Here is a 21,009-nt window from a genome sequence, read left to right on the forward strand (position 1 = left end):
GAAAAACACAGAGAAATATGTTTCTATTGATTTAAACTAAACTTACAAATAATTTTTATGCAAAGATTACATAGGTATCCACATGTACAAAAATATTTATAGCAGCTCTTTTTGTGGTGGCCAAAAATTGGAAATAGAGGGGATGCCCCTCAACTGGGAATGGCTGAACAACTTGTGTTATATGGATGTAATGGAATACTACTGTGTTACAAGAAATGATGAACACGAGGACTTCAGTGAGGCCTGAAAGGACTTATATGAACTGATGCTGAGTGAAATTAGCAGAATCAGGAGAACATTGTACACAGTAACAGCCACAGTGTGCAAGGAATGTTTCGATAGACTTAGCCCTTCACAACCATACAAGGACCTAAAACATTCCCAAAGGACTCTTGAGGCTAAATGCCATCCACATGCAGAGAAACAACAAGGGAACTGAGATGCAGAATGAAGCAGAATATTTTCTCTTGTATTCTCTTTTGGTTTGATTTGTTTTTTTTTCTCATGATTTCTCCCATTCATTGAAATTCTTCTATGTAATATGAGTAAAGTGAAAATGTATTTAATAAGAATGTATGTGTAGAACCCATATAAGATTTGCAGGCCATCTCAGGGAGGAAGGGGGAGGGAGGGGCAGGAAATTTAAGATTTATGGGATGATTGATGAAAACTGAAAACAAATAAAATAATTTTTAAAAAGATAACATAAAACATTCAAAAAAATTACCTTAGTACATATCAGTATTCATGGTGCTTTCTGAAGGTACCATATAGCAGGAATACTAATCTCCTCAAGGTCTAAACATTAAAAGAGTTTTGATTTATTCAATCCAATTATTATATTTTCTTATCTTCAATTTTATATTTGTACATTTCTTTTCTTTTTGGTACAAATCTGAATTTCATTGTAGTGGGGAATTGTTAATGATAACAATATAGGCAAATTTTGTCTTTAAAATTCCTTTGTATTTTACTTAATTGTAATAGGGAAAAAAGGATATCCTTGTAGATTTGTTTTTCTTTTCTTTTGTCATCATCATCACCATCAGATATTTCAAGCTCTAGGACATATATATATATGTACATTTCTGATGATTATGGGTAAGAAAAAGTCCTCAAAAACATAAACAAAAACAATATTAGTAGAAAAAAGATAATTATTGAGATCATGCAGCTTTATTAGGGCTTTTTCTATCTCCTTCTCAGTGTGTATGGAGAGGCAGGTAGAAGCTAAGAACACATGAAATATTCAATAGATGGGGTTATTCTTTTAATAAGTAGGATAAATAGATGGTTTTTTATTGTAACTGAAAGAAGCCATAAACACTTCAGGAAAACTTTGTTCAATGGCAAATTCTTCATAATTTTCTTGAAATTGTGAACTGTTCAAAATGTGCACATATCCAGAAAGATTTTTATTCTTAAATAAGATATTCTGGTTGAGTGTATTTTACTTCAACAGAGGGGACCATTACCTTTAAGTTAAGCAGGTCAGTATGGATTAATGATACAGGCGCTAAACTTGAGGTTAGAAACCTCAAGGTTAGAAAGCCTTTCTAAGTCTTAGTTATCTCCTCTTAAGATAGGAAAGCTTTGTGTTAAATGATCTCTGAGTATCCTTCTAGATCTAGCTTTCTAATTCTATGAAAGATAAAGTACCTGATTGTACCCTTTATGTTAATTTCTTTGAAATAAATTGTTACTACTTTTGTATTTGTATAAGACATTACTATTTCTGCTATAACTAGTTAATGTTTATTCAGATTATTAATAGTTATATTTTTTAAAGAAAAAGCATAGCTGGGGGCCAAGATGGCGACGGCAATAGACGCCAGAGAACTCCAGCAACGGCGGCAGCGCTTCCAGGAGGAGGCCGAGTCCCTGCTGGGGGCCTCGGCGCTCCGGGGCCACGGAGCAGAGGCCGAAGAATCTACAGCTGTTGAGAAAAAAGAAAAACCCCTTCCAAGACTTAATATCCATTCTGCCTTTTGGATTTTGGCATCCATTGTTGTGACATATTATGTTGAATTTTTTAAAACTGTGAAGGAAAACATACAAACAAGTGGGTGGCTTTTGGTTGGTATCGGTCTTTTGATCACAAGCTTAGCTACTGCATTTTACTGCATTTTGTATCTGGAATGGTATTGTGGAATTGGAGACTATGATGTCAAATATCCGGTACTGATACCTCTTACAACTGCTACTTTCATTTTAGCAGGAATTTGTTTCAACATTGCCTTATGGCCTGTTTGGACACTTTTCACTCCTTTGATATTATTTACCCAGTTTATGGGTGCCATAATGCTTGTCTCCCTCCTTGGCTGATATTCAAGGTTTTAGATTGGAAGCAAATGTGTAAACAGTAAACCAATAAAACAGAATGTGGAAGAAGGACAGAACAAGCCATCAAGTATTTCCGGCCTCTGAAAAGAGAGTTTTACTTGGAAAAGTCTTACAATGGACAGTTGCTTGAAATCAGGGTGAATTCTCTTTTTTTAGCACAGCCCTGAACTTGAGTTGTGGAACGGCACAGATTACTGTTAACATCTAAATGATTTTTTGAAATTTTCAGTCTGAGTTTTAATGACTAGGGGAAAATATTATAATTTCAAGATTCTAACAGGTCTGTGAGTAAAAGTGAAATTTATATTCTAGCTCTAGAATGCATTCCCAATATGTTGTTTGAATGACTAATTTATTTCTTCCCCTTTTTCAGGGTAGATTTGTAATTTTGTATGTTGACTTCATGTGTCTTTAAAAGAATTACATTGTCCTGTGCCTTTAAAACTCATTTGAGTAAATATGGTATACTTTATTTTTACAATTTTTTTTGTTAAATGGGAATTCTTATTAAAAGCAGTACTTTTCCTGTATTTCTTAATATTAAATTATTTCTTGTGTAAATAATTATGCCAAGTTTTCTGGATTTGTTTAATGTTAGGGTTTTTTAGCCATTTAAAATGAGTTTAATACATTTTTTTCTTAACATTGAATTACATTTTGCAAAAGGAAAAAAAAAAAAGAAAAAGCATAGCTGACAATAAAAAGAATGTTATTGTTTCTCTCTCTCCTTATCTTTCTATCTATCTAGTCATCTCTTCTCTGCCTGTTTGTCTGACTGTCTGATTTTCTGTCTTAAGTACACTTAAGAGATTCCAAAGTACTTGAGCCATGGAATTATTATGAATCTTGGGTCATGATGGTATGTGTACAAATATTAGGACAATTATATGAAGAAATAGTTATGAGCACCGGTCACATAAACTCAAATATTTAAAATAATTGCAAAATCACAAAAACCACATATTTGTATGGAATAGTAAAATCACAAAATCATGAAATTCTCTATACCAATCATTCCCCCTCCAGTGCCAAAATGATTGTTTTCTAAAATGTAAATTATACCACATCACAAACCTACACCCAACTTCTACATGATAAACTTTAGTGGCTCCCTGTTATCTCTAGGACCAAATATAAAGCCCTCTGTTTATTATTTAAGGGTCTTCAAAAGTTGGCCCCTTCTACATTTCTACTCATCTTATACTTTAATCACTTCCACTAGCTCTGCCATCAAACCAAATTGTTCTCTGTTTTCTGTTCCTGCCACCCAACACTCCAGCTTCCATTTCCATGTCTTTGTACTGGTAAGCTCTCATTTCTGGAAAATTCTCCCTCCTGACCTCCTCTTCTATTCCCTTCTTTCACTGAGCAAAAATTCCACCTTCAAAAAATGGACTTTCTGAGTTCACCCACTTATGATATATGTATATCCTATCATGTATGACATATAGGCAAATATAATACCTACATGATATATATGAGATCATCCATGAATATCTTCTACCTGTCATATATAGATATATAATGTCAGTATAACCTTAGGAAATTAACAAGAACACACTTTAGAAAGTAAGAATTTGCTTTATATATGTTTGTATGAGTACACTCTGTATGTACATACATATACGTAAATACGTGTGTGAGTATGTATGTATATATGTATATAGACATATCTACATACATCATATATAGTCTTGCTGCTCTTCAGTCATTTCAAGGATTTCTGACTTTTTGTGACCCCATTTGAGATTTTCTTGGCAAAGATCCTGGAATGCTTTGACGTTTCCTTCTCCAACTCATTTTACCAATGAGAAAACTGAGGCAAAAATGGTTAAATAATGTATCCAGTGTCACACAGCCAATAAGTGCTTAGCACCAGATTTAAACTTAGCTCTTAATCCAGGCTCCACACTCTATGTACTGAATGATGCAACTACAATGTATGCACACACACACACAAACACACAAATCCAGATATATACATATGTAATATATACATAAAGTGTAGAGAGATGCACGATTCCTGGGTCAGTAAGAAGGCATATGAAATTCAGTTTTATACCAATAATAACAATCCAAAGCAGTTTTATGATTCTCTGAAAGCTATTTATGGACCAAAAACATATGGTGCACCACAAGTACTCACTGCTGATGGAGTCATATTGACTAGTGATAAGGACGTGATCCTAGAGAGATGGGCTAAGCATTTCCATAGTGTTCTCAACAGAGGCCCCCAATCATTGCTAAGGCACAGTGTCCTCAATCAGTGGTGAGGCCATTGACTATTTACCTCAGGTTGAAGTCAATTTCTCCTTAGCTCAACTTCCAGCTGAAGAAGAGGGTTTAAGGACCATTAATTAAATTGAAATGTGGCAAAGCACCTGATGCTGATTCTATTTCAGCTGAGATTTACAAGGTAAGGGGACCATTGCTCACACAAAAGCAGACTGAAATTTTTCATATTATATGGCAAGAAGGAGTTATCCCTCAGGAGTTCAAGGATGCTTCTTTTGTCCATCTTTATAAAGGCAAAGGGAATAGATTGTCTGGCATCAATCAAAGGGAGGTCTCTCTCTTAATCATTGCTGGCAAAATCCTTGCTAGAATCCTCCTTAATAGGCTGATCGTTCACTGGAAGATGGATGTACACCTGAGAGTCAATGTGGCTTCAGAATCAGATGAGGAACAGTCAACATGGTGTTTGCTGCCCAACAACTCCAGTAGAAATGGCAGGAGCACAACAGAGGTCTGAACACAACGTTTGTAGATCTGACCAAAGCCTTTGACACTATTAGTTGTGAGGGCTTATGGAAAATTATGTGAAAATTTGGCTGCCCAGAGAACTTCATCAGTATTATACATCAATTCCATGATGGCATGTTTACCTGGGTCTTGGATAGTGGACTTGTGCCTTCCCAGTCACCAATGGAGTGAAATAGGACTGTGTGCTTGCTCTCATGCTTTATATCATGATGTTTTCAGGCATGTTTTCAAATGTTTTCAAAGAGGATGAACATGACATCAAGGTTAACTACTGTATTGATGGCAAGTTCTTCAATTTGAAAAGGCTACAAGCCAAAACCAAAGTGGAGGGGCGTTGCTGTATGATTTTCTGTTTGCAGATGATTTTGCCCTCAATGCAGCCTCTGAAGCTGAAATGCAACAAACTATGGATCAATTTTCTGCTGCTTGTGCTAATTTTGGCCTAAAAATTAACACCAAGAAAACAAAGTGCTCCATCAGCCACCATCACACCATCCATACATGGAACCATTGATTACAACAAATGGAGATTTGAATGCAGTGGATAAGTTCACTTTCCTTGGTTGTATACTTTCTAGGGATGTACAAATTGATAATGAGGCTAATGCATGCATTGCCAGAGCTAGATCAGTGTTTGGGAGGCCCTGAAGAAAAGTTTGAGAGGGAGGAGATATTAGACTGATTACCAAACTGAAGGTCTATGGAGTCATTGTGTTGAGCTCATTCTTGTATGCCTGTGAAACATGGACAATCTACCAGTGCCATACCAGGAAACTGAATCACTTCTGTTTGAACTGTCTTAGGAAGATTCTGGGGATCACCTGGCAGGATTCGGTAACATACACTGAAGTCCTTTCTTGAGCTGAGCTGCCAAGCATTGAAATTATGTTTCAGAGAGCACAGCTCCCATGGGCTGGCCATGTTGTTTGATTGCAAAATGTATGCTTGCCAAAAAGACTATTTTATGGAGAACTTACATGGGGCAGGTGATCACATGGTGGTTAGAAAAATGATACAAGGGCACTCTCAAGGTCTCTCTAAAGATCTTTGGATTTGGAGGCAGAATCAAGATGACAGAGTGAGAGCAGCTACTCACCTAAACTCTTAGACAAGCTCCTTCAAATACCTCTGAAAAATAATCTGAACCAATTTTAGAGAAGCAGAATCCAATAGGGGACAGACTGTGGCAGATTCACAACCCAGGACAGAATGGAAGGTCTATGAGAAGGATCAGTTCCATGGAGATAGAGGAGCTCACAGCACACAGCTAAGTGCAGGACCCTGCAGCAGGGTCCAGCAGGAAAGCCCTGGGATGGTCTGAGACAGCTGCAGCTTGGCAGGATCTCAAGTAAAACAGTCCATGATGGGAGTCCAGTGGAATACAGCAAGTGAGAGGCACAGAAGACCAGGTATCTGTAGCAGCTGCTCCTGAGATCATCAGCCTGCAGAATAAATGTCTATAAGTCACCTACTTCAACTTCTGGGAGCAAAAATGGTGGAGCAATAGTGGAGTAAATGCTGTCTCCTTCTCGCCTTGTTGACCCTGAAAGAAATATAAAATATTTCCCCAGAAAAATCTTCCAACAGTGGGATCAGCAGAAGGGGCAAACAGTTTCTTAGCACATGAGGCTAGGAAAACCACTAAGGAGGATTCCTCTGGCTGTGGTAGAGGACCTGATCTTTACTAGACAGTCCCATCTCAGCAAACCGGGAGGACATCCACCCAGGGGGTGGATACACATAGATAGAAGGAGCAGGTATAAAGTAAATGATTTCATGATAAAACAGTGATTTAAGCAAGTGAAGGGATTAAATCAAGAGATATGAAAAGGAGGAAGTAGAAAAAGGTAAATTACATCACAGGAAGAAGTACAAAATAATATAACAGTAGAGGAAAAGAGTGAAGGGAGATGAGCATTGGGTGAGATGTAGTCTCATCTCATTTGGTTCAAGGAGGGAATGACAAACTTAATTAAGTATATAAATCTAACTAGCTCTATAGGGAGTAGGAGGGGAAAGGGGAAAGAAAAGGGGGGTAGGGTAAAAGGGAGGGAAGAAGTAGTAAAGGTAAGGGAGAGTAAAATGGAGGGGGACTGAAAGAAGGAAGAGAAGATTGCAGAAGGTGGTGGTCAAAAATTAAAACTATTCTGGAGGGGAAGGGAGAACTAAAAGTATAAACAGTGGGAAAGAGGATGGAGGGAAAGACATAGATAGTAATCATAAATGGGAATGGGATAAACTCTCTCATAAAACAGAGACAGAGAGCAGAATAGATTAAGAACCACAATCTAACAATAGGTTGTTTACAAGAAATACATTTGAAATGGCGGGGATACACACACAGTGAAGGTAAAACGTTGGAGCAGAATACATCATGCTTCAGCTGATGTACAAAATCAGGGGTAGCAATCCTAATCTCAGACAAAGCAACAGCAGAAGCAGATCCAATGAAAAGAGATAAGGAAGGAAACTATATCCTGCTAAAAGGCACCATAGACAATGAAGCAATTTCATTACTAAACATATATGCTCCAAGTGGTATAGCATCCAAATTCTTAGAGGAGAAGTTAAGGGAGTTACAGGAAGATATAGACAGCAAAACTATACTAGTGGGGGAACTCAACCTCCCCCTCTCTGAACTTGATAAATCTAACCTCAAAATAAACAAGAAAGAAGTTAAGGAGGTGATTAGAACTCTAGATAAGGCAGACATGATAGATTTCTGGAGAAAACTGAATGAGGATAGAAAGGAATACACCTTTTTGTCAGCAGTACATGGCACATACACAAAAACTGACCATGTACTAGGGCAAAGAAATATCACAATCTAGTGCAGAAAGTCAGAGATAGTGAACGGATCCTTCCCAGAACATAGTGCAATAAAAATTATATGTAATAAAAGGCCATGGAAAGATAAACGAAGAATTAACCAGAAACTGAATAATCTAATCTTAAAGAATGAGAGGGTTAAACAACAAATCACAGAAACAAACAATAACTTCATTCAAGAGAATGACAATAATGAGACAGCCTATGAAATCTTATGGGATACTGCAAAAGCAGTTCTTAGAGGAAGTTTTATATCTTTGAATGCCTGCATGAATAAAATAGAGAAAAAGGATATCATTGAATTGGACATGTTGCTGAAAAACCTTAAAAAAAAAACCAAATTGAAAATCCCCAAGTAAATACCAATTTAGAAGTACTGAAAACCAAATAAAAGGTTAATAAAATTGAAATTAAGAAAACCATTATGCTAATAAATAAAGCTAAGAGTTGGTTTTATGAAAAAAACCATAAAATTGATAAAACTTTGGTCAATTTGGTTAAAAAAAAAGAAAGAAAAAAAGTAAATTACCAATATCAAAAATGAAATGGGTAAGTTCACCTCCAATGAGGAGGAAATTAAAACAATAATTAGAAATTACTTTGCCCAACTTAATGCCCATAAATTTGACAATCTAAATGAGATGGAGGATTATTTTTAAAAATATAAATTGCCCAGATTAACAGAAGAGGAAGTTGAATATTTAAACAACCATATCTCAGAAAAAGAAATTGAACAAGCCATCAGTCAACTCCCTAGGAAAAGAATCTCCAGGGTGGAATGAATTTATAAGTAAATTCTATCAAAAATTTAAAAAACAGTTAATTCCAATAACATATAGATTATTTGGGGAAATTGGGGAAGAAGGAGTCTTCCCAAATTCTTTTTATGATACAAATACGATTTTGATACCTAAACCAGGAAGAGCCAAAACAGCAAAAGAAAATTATAGATTAGTTTCTCTATTGAACACAGATGCAAAAATTTAAATAAGATTTTAGCGAAAAAAATACAGCAATTAATCATGAGAATAATATATTATAATCAGGTAGGATTTATATCAGAAATACAGGGATGGTTCAATATTAGGAAAATTATTAGCATTACTGATCAGTTCAACAAGAAAACTAAGAGAAACCAAATGATTATTTCAATAGATACACAAAAAAGCTTTTGACAAAATAGAACACCAATTGCTATAAGAAACACTGGAGAGCATAGGAATAAATGGAACTTTCCATAAAATAATAAGCAGCATTATACACAATGGAGATAAACGAGATGCATTTCCAATAAGATCAGGGGTGAAACAAGGATGTTCATTATCACTATTATTATTCAATATGGTACTAGAAATGTTAGCTATAGCAACAAGAGAAGAAAAGGAAATTGAAGGAATTAGAATAGGCAAAGAAGAAACTAAGCTATCACTCCTAGCAGATGATATGATGAGACACTTAGAGAATCACAGAGATTCAATAGAAAACTACGCTTAATAATAAACAACTTTAACAAAGTTGTAGGTTACAAAATACACCCACATAAATCGTCTGCATTTCTATATATTACTAACAAAGTCGAACAGCAAGAGACAAAAGGAGAAATCCCATCTAAAGCTACAGCAGACACTTTAAAATATCTGGGAGTCTCCCTGTCAAAATAATCCCAGGGAGTACATGAATACAATTATAAAACCTTTTTCACACAAACAAATCAGTGGAAAAACATGTTGCTCATGGGTAGGCCAAGTTAATATAATAAAACTGACAATTCTACCTAAATTAATTTACTAATTCAATTCCATACCAATCAAACTATCAGATAATTATTTTCTAGACATAGAAAAATAATATCAAAAACCATCTGGGAGAACAAAGATCCAGGATATCAAGGGAACTAATGAAAAGAAATGCTAGGGAAAGTAGCCTAGGTGTACCAGATAGCAAATTGTCTAATAAAGCACCAATTATCAAAAGCACTTGGTACTGGCTAAGATACAGAAGGGTAGATCATTGAAATAAGTTTGATCCTCATAACACAGGACTCAATGAATATATTAATCTACTGTCTGATAAACTGAAGGACCCCAGGTTCTGGGATAAGAACTCACTGTTCAACAAAAATTGCTGGGAAAACTTAATAACAATGTGGTGGAAACTAAGCATAGACCAATGCCTGACTCCATATACAAGAATAAAGTCCAAATGAATACATAATCTAGGTATAAAGATTGATATGAGAAACAAATTAGTGGAGCAAGAAATACTGTATTTATCAGATTTATGAAAAAAGGAAGAATTTTTGACTAAGCAAGAGATAGAAAGCACTATGAAGTGCAAGGTGGATAATTTTGATTACATTAAACTGATAAGTTTTTGCGCAACCAAACATAATACAACCAAGAATAGGAGGGAAGCAGAAAACTGGGGAAGAATTTTTGCAACTGGTGTCTATCATAAAGGCCTCATTTCTAAAATATATGGAGAACCTAGTCAAATGTACGAGAATATAAGTCAATCTCCACTTGATAAATGGTCAAAGGATATGAACAGGCAGTTTTTAGAGGAAAAAATTAAAGTTACCTATAGTCATGTGAAAAAATTCTCTAAATCACTATTGATTAGACAGATGCAAATCAAAACAACTCTGAGATATCATATCACACCTGTCAGTTTGGCTAACATGACAAAACAGGATGATGATAAATGTTGGAGAAGATATGGGAGAGTTGATACACTAATTCATTGTTGGTGGAGCTGTGAGCTGATCCAACCATTCTGGAGAGAAATTTGGAACTATATCCAAAGGGCTGCAAAAATGTGCAGACCTTTTGACCCAGCAATGCCACTTCTAGGACTGTATCCCCAAGAGATCATAAAACTGGGAAAGGATCCCACATATACAAAAATATTTACAGCAGCACTCTTTGTAGTGGCCAAAAGCTGGAAATCAAGGGGAAGGACACCAACTAACCATATGCATATAAAGTTATAGAGTTGTAGTTTTTACATATATATGTATGTATGTATATATATATGTGTGTGTAATTTTATAGTTATAGTTATTTCATGTTTATCTGTCCCATAAGCATGTAATTTCCTTAATGACATAATTGTGCTTCCCTTTTGTTCCATTCCAGTATTTACAATTTTGGCTCACTCATAGTGTTTTAAAAAAAGTCTCTTGACTGAGTGACTGACTGCTGATGCCCAAAATAATTCGGAAAATGAAGTCAATATTGGGGGTAGAAATAATGCTAGATTTATAGTAATTGAATCCATGTTTAAATGTGGCCTTTGCCTCATAAATCCCTATAATTTTTGGAATGTCACTTAAATTCCCTGGGTCTCTGTTCACTCATATATAAGATAACTTTGTCCTAGATGGCATCTAGGTCCTTTATACATCTAAATCAATTGTCCAACGCTGGGAACAAACTGTTCTGTCTGCATTGTGCCTAAGCCTTGTTTTATTTAATTTTTGGTGCCATTGCTAGATTTAGATACATTTTGGAGTGATTTTTAAAAAATTAACATAAGGTATTCCCAGTGAGTAAGATCATATACCAAAGCATAAAATCATTTTTTTTCCTACAACTTGTCTTCTTAAAGAGCTCCCTGAGACCCTGAGAGGTTAATGAGATGCCTAGGCTCATGGAGCCCATACATGCCAGAGGCAGGTCCTGAAACTTACTAGTACAAAACTCTATATGCTGTATGTTCTTTAAAATGAAGGAGCTGATCTAGATGATCTCTAAAGTCTCTTATATATCAATTGTTATCTTCCTATGATCCAGGGTTTGTGCTATCACTGCTTGAAATAATGTGCTTCAGGGAGGTAGTTATAATTACCTAAACTATTGCAGTGCTCCTAACACTCTTCCATACAGATGTGAAAAATCAATAAGATTTAAAATTTATTCTTTCACTAAGGGTGCTGTAGTAGCATATTATAATTATGCTTTAATCATATTGAAGATGACATTTTTGTGGTTTAGGAAAGATGGAGCTGGAACTCTTAGGATTTATTCATTGTAATATTACTGGCATTTTCTGTTCCTCTACTCAGGAATATGATTCACCTGCTTTGTACTTTGACTTCTACACTATCCAACTTTCAATGCAAACTCTATAATAAACCTACATACTAATTCTCAGGATGCTGAGATTTGGCTATGTCCAGATGTTAAATGCCTGACAATTAACTTCATGCTTATATACATTGATTGCATAGAATTAGAGTGTTTAGCAGACATCCAGAATGTGTATGAAAACATGCAGATCATCTCTAAACACTTAATTTTTTTGTTAAGAATCTCAATTAGGTTGGGGGATTAAAAGAGAATGAATGCTAACTCCACATATTTTTGAATGATGTCTATTCACTATAGTATAATAAACTAACAATTGTTATTGTTTAGTCATTTTAGTCTTGTTCCATACATTGTGAGTGCTTCAGGGACTTTCTTGGCAAAGATATTGGAGTGTTTTTCATTTCCTTCTCCAGCTCATTTTACAGATGAGGAAACAGGGGCAAACAGGTTAAGTGACTTGCCCAGGGTAGTATAGTTACTAATTGCCTAAAGCTAGATTTGAACTTAGGTTTTCTTGACTCTAACCACTCTTCCACTTAGCTGCCAACAACAGCAAATTATAAAGTTGTATGGGAGTAATTACAAATATTTTCAAATGCCATTTTAAAAGAAATCAATTTAGTCATCAATTTAGAATGTAGTAGTTATAGTGGAAAGGTATACTGGATCTGAAGTGTTCAGAGACTTGTATTGCGAAATAAGTCAGCTTTGTGGCTGTATTTGAACTGCTTTATATCTAAAATGGAAACAAAAGCTATTTGGAGTCGTTTGGTTAGGAGGGTGTGTGACTCCTTGATTAGGAAATGGGAGACAAAGGGAGGCAACACTGGTCTTAAAATTTCGAATTTGTTATTAATGGAGGAAGCCAGGTCTCACAGAGCCCAGGATGTACATATTATTTATGAGTAGAAATACATAGGAATTGGCAATCCCTTCTTAAGTTAAATGGGTTAAGAGCTTTTTCAGAACTCAGAGATACTTTGAACCCTTTGCACAGAAAAAAAAGCATCAGAATATGAATAACAGAAGAATTTCTAGAGTCCTAATTCTCACTTATTATCTATATAATTATTCAGAAGTTAGTTTCCCTCTGAGCTTCAGTCTCCTAATCTGTAAAATGGGAGTTAATGCTTAGAAAAACTAGCCAAAAAGATTGCTAGGTTGGTCAAATGAGATGATGCTTGTAGATGTTTGTGAACTTCAAAGTACTAGGCTTGAGTTGTCCTCAGAGTCAGAAAGACATGGGTTCGATTCTATCCATAATATATATTGGCTTCAGGCTTTTTTAAAATAGTGACCTCTTCTCATTAGTGACTATAAGGGAATGAATATATTTAGATTCTATCATCTTAGTACCTGATGTACTCTACAATGACCTGGCAAATAACACATATGAAGATGAAGTTGGCAAGAGTAGTTAGACCAGACATGGAGAATGTCAGGAAATTAGTGCCGAGCGTCCCACAATTTTCAGATCTTCAAGGGGGAAAGATTCTAAATGAGTGAAAAGTATTATAGACAGTATATTTACTCCCTCATGCTCACTCTTTTCCAAAAAAGGGGGAACAAGAAGATATTGACAATATACGGCCCCTGTTCCTGCTTTCTTATCTTAATAAAACATAATGAAAATAATCTATACAAGTTTCAGAAGTATTTTTAATGAGAACACAATAAGGGAACATGTAAGCTTTCATAGATGAAAAATCACAGCAGACCACGTTAGTCACACAAGTGATTGAGAAGTATAAGGACCATTAGGACCATTATTCTATTCTGTACACTGTTTATTGATTTTTTTTGGAAGTATAGATAGAAGAATATAAAAAGGCAAAAGCTCTCTTTATATAAGGTATCTTCTACATACAGGCTAAACACATATGGAACTTGATGCCAAATGCCGTTATAGAGATGAACTTTTTTCAATAATATAAGGTGGAGTGATACTCTGTTATCAAATAAAGTCTAAAACAAGGAAACACATGCTGACCTAAGATGTCCTTCAGGGTCATGAAGGATGTCTTGAATAGCATCCAAAATAAAAATAAAAGACAACAGCTCCAATGTTCTTTTCCTTTTTTTTCTATCTTTATGTTTCTCTAGACACAGTAGTTCTGTTGGGCACCTCACTCAAGTCATTCTCTTGGATTATTTGGGCTGACCTCCTCTGAATATCAACATTTTTTTCTTCTTTCTCTCTTATTTTACTTTTAAAATTCTTCTTGAGCTCTTCCAAGAAGGTGTATTGAACATTAAATCACTTCATATTCCCCTTTGACACTTTTGATGTAGGTATATTGACAATGTTGTCCTTTTCTGAGTTTGGGTTTTGATCTTCCCTGTCCCCATAAAAAGAATCTATAGTTACTGTTCATTTTTGCTTTTTTCTCATGGTGTTTGTCTTTTTCCTGGCTTTTAAAGTTGATCCCTGCTTGTGGGGCACAGGGGTAAATGTCCCAAGCTTCTTATGCTGGGGACTAGGTGGCTGGATGATAGCTTTATGTGCTGGATCCTCAGCTGCTAGCAGCTGGAGTTTGTCAGAGTCTAGTAGTTTATCAGGCACTGAGCCTGATCCTAGTTGTGGTGTTTGCTATGTGCTGAGGCCAGGTGAATGGATGTTTTTTGTCTTTTTTTGGTTTGTTTTTGAATTTCTCCAGTGCTACACTGAAGTATGTGGGGGTCTGACCAGTGAAGGACATCTGCCCACCTTGGGCTACACTGAGGTATAAGGAGGTTAATAACACTTCTGGAATATTTCTGCCTGCCCAGGGCCATACTAAAACATATGGTGGTTTTCCAAGCTGGAGTTGACTCATTGCCCTGGCTATGCTAAGGTATGTGGGTGGGGTTGGGGGTAGGAGAAGGAGTCTTGTTATTCTTGTATTGGGGTTTGCCTGCTCTATCACCATGGGACCTCCTGCTAGTTTGCTGAGGTAGGGCATATTGCTGGATTGCTGTGATGTCTCCCATCCTGGATCATGCTATCAATTTACCTAAGTGAGCTGGATTTTTCTTGGTGATCATCTAAATTCCTCAAGTTAAAAGATTATTTCACTCCATCTTTCCACTGTCCACATTGTTTTGGATTTTTCCTAGAGTGCTATTGTTTGGGGTTTTTAGAGGTCAAGAAGGGAGAATAAGAGAGATTTACTGCTTACTGTGTCATCTTGACTCCCAGAAGTTCTGTACAGCTTATTTTCATGAGATTTTCTAAGGATAAAAAATACAGACATAAAATGGAACAACATCACAATAATAATATAATATAGAATATAATAAACTAAGTTATAGGTGTTTAAAGAGACGATTGGTGGGTGTAAGTTTAGCATGTTTTCAATGATGATTTGACTGTGAGAGCTGACAGAAAAATCAGCATTAATGATATACATCACTATAAAGGGAAGTATGGGATTGCTGGTAGAGTAAGCTTTCCAGGGTTTTGAGTGGCTATATTTGTAGAAAGACAAGGACAAAAGATGCACAGAATAAGTATGGCATGACAGGGTCATGATCTATAACAGATAACTAAGCTATAGTAATATTTATGTTGATCAATGACACCAAAAGTTAGCAGAAAGTGGCAACTATTTGGAAGGATGTATCACAGCTTCTCTTTGATGAAAGTAATAAAGGGATTTTTGGAGTATATTTTTCTGAAGGTAAGCAAAAAAAATCAATTCATTTATGAAGGATCAATAATCATTATCACACAACCTGGGAATTTAAAATGGCTATATATAATACAAAAAAAAGTCAAGCATAATTTACCTTGAATGAATATAATGCTAATCAGAAATAATGATGAAAACATTCTAAAGTATTATCATTCTAATTGTATGCTTATTTTAAAGTTTTCCTTCTACATTTTTCTAAGTATTGTTGGTCCTCTCTGGTGATGGGAAAGAGACAAAATGGAGTTCATATTTAGGAAGCATAGAAAGCTAGAATGAAAAGAAAGTGCTTAAAATAAATATCAAATCTGAAAAAGATTCCAAAAGATACATGACAGAAAATGCCATCCACATACAGAGAAAGAGTGTGAATGCTGATTGAAGCATGCCATTCTCTTTCTTTTTCTTTCTTTTTTCATGGTTTTTCCCTTTTGTTCTGACATTTTTTTTCTCTTAATAGTGTTTTATTTTCCCTAACTGAGGGCAGCTAGGTGGTGCAGTGGATAGAGCACCAGGGCAGGAGTCAGGAGTATCTGAGTTCAAATCTCACCTCAGACCCTTGACACTCACTATCTGTGTGACCTTAAGCAGGTCACTTAACCCCAATTGCCTCATTCCTGGATCATCTCCAGTCATCATGACGAGTATCTGGTCACTGGATTCAGATGGTTCTAGAGGAGAAGTGAGGCTGGTAATCTGCATAGCCCTCCCTCACTCAAAGTCAAGTGCAAGTCATGTTATCATTTGTCTGATGACACAGTCTTCTTTGGCAATGAAGGGCGAACACACACATTTTCCTTCATTAAATGTAAAGACAGTGTTCAACATTCACTTTTATAAGATTTCAAGTTACATTTTTTTCTCCCTCCCTCCCTCTTTTTCCCTCTCCCTAGAAAGCCATACATGTATAACCATATTAAACTTATTTCCACATTAGTCAAGTTGTGAAAGAAAAATCAGAAATCAAGTAGTCCAACACCCTCATTTTAGAGATAAAGAAACTTTGGCCCAGTAGATTAAAAGACTTTCCTAAGTCACACAGGTGGGAGACATCAGAGAGGAGGCTCACACTGCTAATAAGTGAAAAAGTTAGAACTCAACTTAAATTCTCTTTTTCTTAATCCAGGGGTTTTAATTTTCATGATGGAATATTATAATGTTTTATTAAATCAAAGTATTCCCTAAGCCTTGTGCTTAATTCAGTTAAACTTTTTAACCTTGAGGGAAAAAAATCGACCTAGTGAATATCAGTCCTTCAAACTGTCACAGGTTAATCATTCCTGTGACTCATCTGCATGGATGGATGTTCTACCTCTTTTTTCTTTCCTAATGTGCCTGAGTAGCTTTTGAATTCCATTGGTATTAGGCAATATATTCACTTTGCATTTAGTTATAGGTAAAGTGGGGACCAAAATTGGAATGACTGTTCTTATACTTAAATGTATAGGTAAAAATTGGGAAGAGATTTGAGAGTGAAGCAAGAAAATTATGAAAAAGAGTCAATGGCTTGCAAAAGGTGACCTCCAAAAATACTGAAGAAAATAATACCTTAAAAAGCAGACTAGGCCAAATGTCAAAAGAGTTCCACAAAGTCAATAAGGAGAAGAATGCCTTAAAAAGAAGAATTGGCCAAATGGAAAAGGAAGTCCAAAATTTCACAGAAGAAAATAATTCATTCAAAATTAGAATGGAGCAAATGAAAGCTAATGATTGTATGAGAAATCATGAAATTATGAAACAAATGAAAAGAATGAAAAAATAGAAAACAATGTGAAATATCCCATTCAATATGACCTGGAAAATAAATTCAAGAGAGATAATTTAAAAAAATTGTTGGACCACATGAAAGTCATTACAAAAAAAAAAAAAAACAACCTAGAATCATCTTTAAATAAATTATGAATAAAAACTCTCCTGATATTATAGAATGAGAGGGTGACATAGAAATTGAAAGAATCTGCCGATCACTTCCTCTATGAGATGCCAAAAAGAAAACTCCTAGGAATATTGGAGTTAAATTCCAGAATTCCCAGGTCAAGGAGAAAATATTGCAAGCTTCCAAAAGGAAACAATTCAAGTACTCTGGAAACACTATGAGGATAACAAGAAACTTAACAGCTTCTACATTAAGAAATCAGAGGTCTTGGAATATGATATACCACAGGTAAATGGATCTGGGATTAAAACCAAAAATCATCTTCCCAGCAGTACTAGGTGTAATACTTCAGATGGGAAAATGGATATTCCATGGAATAGAATACTTTTAAACATTCTTAATGAAAATAACAGAGCTGAAAAAAAATTTAACTTTCAAATACAAGAATCAAGAGAAACATGAAAAGATAAACAGGAAAGAGAAATCCTAGGGTGCTTATTAAAGTTGAAGCATTTCCTTTCCCACATGAAAAGATGATATTTGGAACTCATGAGATCTTTCTTAGTATTATGGAGAAAATATGGTGGAGGAAATATGTAACATGCATGTATATGAGCATGCAGGTACATATGCATATATTTATGTATGTACATGCATATATGTCTATATAGATACACATAAGTATCTATTCATATGATGTGTATATGCCTAACCAAGCTCTTAGTACCACACAGTACCTGTTCTCAGCTACCTTCATGGCCACTGGAGCAACTTGTTCTCATCTGCCCCATTGCACTGGTGAAAGTCTTCACATCCTTGATGTATATAGTCCCCTAATTCATTGACAGGTTTGAGCCTCCTCAGTTACTCTCAGCTTTGTTTAATCTGCCTGTAGAAATGGTTTGCTGGGGTATGGCTGCTTCACGTACTACAGCTTCTTGGAGCCACAAGTGAAAGTTGGTTAGATCAGGTGGACAACAAAGGTGGAAAACAGCCCTCATATCATAGAAATTAATCTTCCTTTATTCTCTTACACCTGTTTTAAATTGTATAAATCTATTGCATATTTTCCTTTAATGTCTAAACTTCTTTAAACTGTTTATAATAAGTACTTCTATAAAGTCAGACTTTCTTCCTCATTGTTCAATATAAACTTAGGTCTTCTTGACTCTAGTTTCAGTGATGTATGCATTCTGTTACCTGGTTGCCTCACCGACATCTTAAACTCAATATGTCTAAACTGAACAGGAATAATTATCTTTTGTCCCAAAGTGTCTTTTGTTTTTCTGAACTTTCCTACCATTTTCAAAAGTACCAATATCTTTCCAGTTACTATGACTTGAAACCCAGGTATTGTCCTTGACTCCTCAATATCTCTCATTATCACATAGTCAATCTGTTATCAATGTCTGTCATTTCTGACTTTAGAAGAACTTTCATACAAATATCCCATTTTCTTCTAATAATGCCACCATGTTGGAGTAAACCTTTGCCCTCTCATACCGAATCATTGAAATAGCATTCTAGTTAGTCTCTTAGCTTCAGTTCCCTACCCCATTACAATCAGTCTTCCACTTCTATGTGAAACTGATCACCCTAAATCATAAATCTCCTCAAAAAGCAACTGTGGTTCCCTCTTCCTTTTAAGATCACATATAAAATCCTCTATTGTCCTTTTTGGTTTTTACACATGTTTCAGTCATGCCTGACACTTTGTGACATCTTTGGGGGGATTTTCTCAGCAAATATACCGGAGTGCTTTACTATTTCTTTCTCCTGCTAATTCTACAGAAGAGAAAACTGAGGTAAACAGGGTTAAGTGACTTCTTCAGGGTCAAACAGCTACTTAGTGTCAGAGGCTAGAATTGAACTCAGGAAAGTGAATCTTCCTAATTCCAAACCCAATGTTCTAACTACTATGCCACCTAGCTGTTCTTGCCTGGTACATAGTAAGTCTTTAATAAATATTTATTTATTTAACATGACTATGTTGCTCCTTTACTCAAAAACACAGAAAAAGCAGTCACTGACTTCTTGCTTACTCTAGGATCAATTATCATTTCCCTTTTATCTCGTCCTCATTAAATTTCAACTTTTTAATGTAATGTACATAATTATCAGCAGAGTAATATATGCATATAATTTATAAATAAATAAATATGGACACACTTGGCCTGCTTGCTCATTTTTTATAGACATGTTGCAGAATCAAAAAGTCTGGAGATCTAGGAGAAAGTAGACATAATGAGGACATGATAGCCATTTAAAAATTTTTGGAAGAGAGATCTTATTTGTTTTCCTTGGTTGTGTTGACAAGAACGTTGTGAAACCTGGAGAGGAATCCAACCGCAAATAGAAATAAAAACATTTTCAATAATAATTAGATCTCTCAAAAGATATAGCAGACATACTTGGAAGGAGATGGATTCTACATCCCTGGAGAAATCAGAGAGAAAGTCATGACAACCTGTCAGGGATTTTGTAGAGTGAAATCTTTTTCAAGTACAGGTTGAATTAAATGACCTCTGAAGTACCTTCAAGCTCTGAGATTTTAATATTCTCATAGGCTTTAGTTTAATTTTATTGAAAGGCAATTTTGAATTACAGTACTCGCTGGTGGCCATGTGACAAGTTTAAAATCCTGAATCCAAAGAGAGTTTTGGTAAATCCTATCCTTCCTTCCAGCCCCAGGGTGGAAAGGAGGTGAGACAGATAGAATGTAGACCTGAAAAAAATTGAATTTAAAATAAAAATATAAACTATATGAAAAAGGAAGTATAAAAATTATATTTCCCTTTTATTGACTCCTTTATGCCTTTCCCTGCACCCTAAACTCCTCTCCTCTCCAATTCCCACTAGCTCTTAGTTGTCCAATACTGAATTCTTTTTCATTAATTCTCAGGTAATTGGAACCACAGTAAAACTAAATTGTTACCTGCTTTTCTTTGAAATATCACAAATCCCACCCAATAAAATTTTAACAGGCTTTCAATGTAGAATAACATTCTTCTTGGGGACAGGAAAGAAAAGGAAGGGGGCTTGGTATGGGCATGGGGAAGTGTCACTTTCAATAATTTGTTTTTTTAAAAAATAGCAGCTAAAGAAATGGTAGTTTATTTTCCCCCTAGATGGTAAAAATGACAAAATTGTTTCTCTCCTTCCTGTCATCTATTCATTTTGGGATTTATCCAAGAGGGTTTGAATAAGTTACACTAAAAGCATAAACTAAAAGCAAAAGCTAAACACTTACTTGACTTTCCAGAGGAATCCTTTGGTCAAAATTCATTGTTTGCTAATCGTCTGAAACCAGGTTCTTTGAAAGAGCAGCTAAAATTAAATCAGTCAAGAGATAGGCTCCCCTTCCTATGATGCTGTCACCCCCTCCTTTAATTGAGGGCTGAAGAGCTTCACCTCCTCCCCTTACAAATTTTCCCTT

General features: G+C 35.5%; 1 protein-coding gene across 1 annotated transcript; it reads left to right on the top strand.

Annotated features, from left to right (window-relative positions):
* Positions 1-1,809: 1,809 nt before the first annotated feature.
* On the top strand, positions 1,810-2,854 carry LOC140527708 (transmembrane protein 128-like). Its single transcript, XM_072644858.1, has one exon. It carries the CDS (start codon positions 1,813-1,815, stop codon positions 2,323-2,325), a length of 513 nt encoding a protein of 170 aa, XP_072500959.1. The 5' UTR covers positions 1,810-1,812; the 3' UTR covers positions 2,326-2,854.
* The last annotated feature ends 18,155 nt before the right edge of the window (positions 2,855-21,009 follow it).

The sequence above is a fragment of the Notamacropus eugenii genome, chromosome 1 (assembly GCF_028372415.1).
Source record: "Notamacropus eugenii isolate mMacEug1 chromosome 1, mMacEug1.pri_v2, whole genome shotgun sequence".
Classification (NCBI taxonomy): domain Eukaryota; kingdom Metazoa; phylum Chordata; class Mammalia; order Diprotodontia; family Macropodidae; genus Notamacropus; species Notamacropus eugenii.

Excerpts from the sequence above, each read along its gene's own strand:
- LOC140527708 (XM_072644858.1), top strand. The coding sequence starts at position 1,813 with ATGGCGACGGCAATAGACGCCAGAGAACTCCAGCAACGGCGGCAGCGC.